At 38.8% G+C, this 3,515-nt stretch overlaps 1 protein-coding gene across 1 annotated transcript; it reads right to left on the bottom strand.

The window, feature by feature from the left end:
* Window positions 1-2,497: 2,497 nt before the first annotated feature.
* Window positions 2,498-3,196, bottom strand: LOC133385759 (coiled-coil domain-containing protein 70-like). Its single transcript, XM_061629341.1, has one exon. The coding sequence runs from the start codon at window positions 3,194-3,196 to the stop codon at window positions 2,498-2,500; it is 699 nt and encodes a 232-aa protein (XP_061485325.1).
* Window positions 3,197-3,515: the final 319 nt, after the last annotated feature.

Below are 3,515 nucleotides of genomic sequence, written 5' to 3'. Positions count from 1 at the left end.
TGACATGATTTTTCCTCTGCCTGAGGGCTGGTTCAGATGCGCATGTTTGTTTCTTTGTTCATTTGCTTTAAAATGTTTGAACTGCTTCTTAACAAAAACAGGCATGCAATAAATTAATAAAAAATTAAAAGATAAACACACACAATTTACCCAATAATCCAATATATGTAGGAGTAGCAGAAATAAGATATACTCCAGAGCCCCCAAGCAAATGCTTCTCTAAAGCAGGGATGGATAATTTGTGGCCCTCCAAATGTTGTTGGACTCCAACTCCTTTCATCCATTGCTCATGATGGCAGGGGATCATGGGAGCTGCAAGTCCACCAACATCCGGAGGGCCACAGGTTCCTAACACCTGGCCTAAACAGAAAGATTTTAATTGCCCACCTGAAAAGACCATATCCCAGAGCTGGAAATTCCACAAGCATGGGGGCTACTATGAAGAAAGACAGTTGAGGACAACCACATCTTTGATGGCATTGGAACTCATAGCAAGGTTTCACTGGGATGTTCAAATGAACATGGTGAGAAGCTAAAATCCTTGCTTTCTTTATGCAGTTTTCCCAAACATTTGTCCAATTACATATATCATCGTATATTTCAAGATAATATTTTATTTTGGGCAAACTCTGTCAAAGTGCTGTATGAATACTCAACATCCCCACATCAGTGTGTACACTGTCCTGGTAAATATATTTAGAACAAATTTTTAGCTTTAATTTTTCACAAGAAATAAGCAGATCATTTTTAAGTGCAGTTAATCACATTTAAACTTCCCAATTATGCAAGATAATTTACTAATGTATTTATGGAAAGTAATTAATTTCCCTATGTGAAAGTAAATTTAATCATATTAATGTATGAAGTCTAATTGGAATGCAGTGCTTTTTCATTATTTAAACGATTGGTAGGTGAAAATATTTTTTTATAAAATGCTATAAAAGTCCAAACAATGTAACAAGAACTGTCTTTGCTGGGTCAGACCAAAGGTTCAGCTAGTGCAGCCTTTCATTTCTGATAATGGCCAGCCAGGAGACTCCAAGAAGCTTAGACCCTCTTGCTGGTCCCCAACACTGATTATGAAAGTCCCATTCAGCTATTGTGCTTCATATCCTAAGACAGAGTTCTGCATGAACTTTTCCACCTGATGGTTGGTGGCTGACATTGTTTTGGTTTGAGATCCCAAAGTGTGTAAATCTTCCTTACAGGTGATCTGAAGTTGAGCTTTGACTGGCCAGTTTTGCTTGTGATACTAAATTGTTCAGGGTGGTAAAAACAAGGAAGCATTATGAGGAACTCCAAAAGAATCCTCTCCAAACTGGGTGAATGGGCATTAAAATGGCAAATGCGATTCAATGTAAGCAAGTGCAAAGTGATACATATTTGGGTAAAAAACCCCATAATTTCACATATACACTAGTGGGTCTGAACTGCCTGTGACTGACCAGGAAAGGGATCTTGGGGTCATGGTAGATTACTTGATGAAAATGATTTCCCCCATGATGCCTCCATATCTCCACAGCATCCCCACTCCCAATGAAAAAGGATGTACTATCCTAAGCTGATTTTTGGAGCATTTTTATTCTGATGTTTTCATATGATTTCACCTGTTACTGTCCTGCAGTTCTGTATTTTGCCTGAAACTCTTTGGTCATCTATTAAGGAAGATGTCTCACTGAGTTCAATGAAACTTTCTTTGGGGTAAATGTCATTAGAATTTGTCTGCTCTTTTAAAGTATATTGTAACCAAGCCTTGTATAAGAAGTGCAGCAGACTGGAAGAAGAGGCTTCTCCTTCTCTAGATCCAGCATGTAAATGAATGTTATTTGCCTCTTAGTATACTAGTAATTTTTTTGCAGGTTCACAACTTTTGAGCTTATTTTACATGGATGTTGTAACTTGACTGCCCCGGCTGCCCTAATTCTTTGGGATGAGGCTGGGAAAATACTGAAATAAATGTATCAATAACATTTTCTATGAACCAACTCATACCTAAGAAAGCATTCACTTAAAATTTGGTGTTCTTTCTTTCTTTCTTTCTTTCTTTCTTTCTTTCTTTCTTTCTTTCTTTCTTTCTTATTTGTCCACATATTTCTTATCCTGCCCTTCCTCCCTCTTGTTGAAAAGACAAAGAGTGGAAAATAAATAGAAACAGACATGTCCAAATCTAGTAATGGGCATATTAATCTAATGGATTTGGGGAGGGGAATGTGATACATTTGGGGAATTGTGGTATTTGCTGGTCTTAACAGCAAAATCAGCAAATAAGTCTTACAAATAAATGATCTCCTTGAAGTCATGTGTTTACATTTTCAAAGTCATTTATTAGCATCCCCTGGAATTAAGGCTGCAGACATCAAGTTATTGTAGTGCATATTAATGCTTAGTTCTTGGTAAATATCTGTAGCACAACTCCTTGCATTCTTTTAGCTTGTTATGGTTGCTTTTTCTTTTTAACCAGCATGCCAGAAGAACCATGCCTTTCTTGACTGAATTTTCAGATTAGGGCTCCCTGCCTTTCCATCGGTAAACTGATATTCTCTTGGAGGAGTGTCTTCCACTCCTGGAGAACTTCATTCTCTTCCTTTAGGGCTTTATCCTCCTCTTTAAGAGCTTTCCTCTCTTTTCCGAGAGCCTTGTTCTCTTCCTGGAGGGCAGCTTCTTCTTCTTCGAGGGCTCTCCTCTCTTTCTGAAGACACTTTTCCTCTTCTAGGAGAGGCACACTGTTCTCTCTGAGACCCTTAATCTCTTCTTGAAAGGCCCTGTGCCCCTCCCAGAAAGCCATGAGCTCCTTTTGAAGAGCCTTCTCTTCCATTTTAAAAGCCACGTCATGCTCCTGGAGAGACTTGATCTCTTCTTGTAGGGCCTTGTTCTGCTTTTGAAGGGCCTTTTTCTTCTCCTCAAGCAATTTTCTATCCTTCAAGGAATCTAATTTATTCTCCCTGAGGGCACTCTTCTCCTTCCAGTGAATATTGTTTTTGTACCGGAGGGTTCGATTCTCTTTACGAATAGCCTTGTTTTCCTTGCGGAAGGTCTTGTTTTCTTCTCGGACCTCCCTGTTCTTTTCTTGAAGGATTTGGTTCTTACCCCTGAGGGATTGGTTTAGCTGTTTCTGATAGGAAAGGTAGGTAGAAGAGTGCACCAAAGGATGAGAGCTACTCTTGCTTAAATACTTTGCATCCTTGGATTCAAACATTTCATTCCCCAGGATATGGGCTTCATTCAGTCTGCTGAATTCACTACTTCATCAGACTGAGAGTAATGTGAAGTGTCAATGAAAACAACCACAAGAAAAAGTCAAGCAATCCAAAATTAGGGAAATTGCATTCATTACGGAAATTTTATACTGAACAGAAGCAAATCTAATTCACAATCACACTTGCCTTTAAAAAATTGTATTGATTTCAATGAGACTGCCAACCTGATCCTAAATATGCTTACTTGGAAGCACATTCTAGGGCATGTACATTGGGGGGAGAGCACATGATCTGCTTATACAATGTCTTAAGGCAGCC

The sequence above is a fragment of the Rhineura floridana genome, chromosome 5 (assembly GCF_030035675.1).
Source record: "Rhineura floridana isolate rRhiFlo1 chromosome 5, rRhiFlo1.hap2, whole genome shotgun sequence".
NCBI lineage: Eukaryota > Metazoa > Chordata > Lepidosauria > Squamata > Rhineuridae > Rhineura > Rhineura floridana.
Note: the sequence above shows the minus strand (reverse complement) of the source record. Positions and strands in the feature narration are given on the sequence as shown.

Coding starts and splice junctions, on each gene's coding strand:
- LOC133385759 (XM_061629341.1), bottom strand. CDS start 3,196: ATGTTTGAATCCAAGGATGCAAAGTATTTAAGCAAGAGTAGCTCTCAT.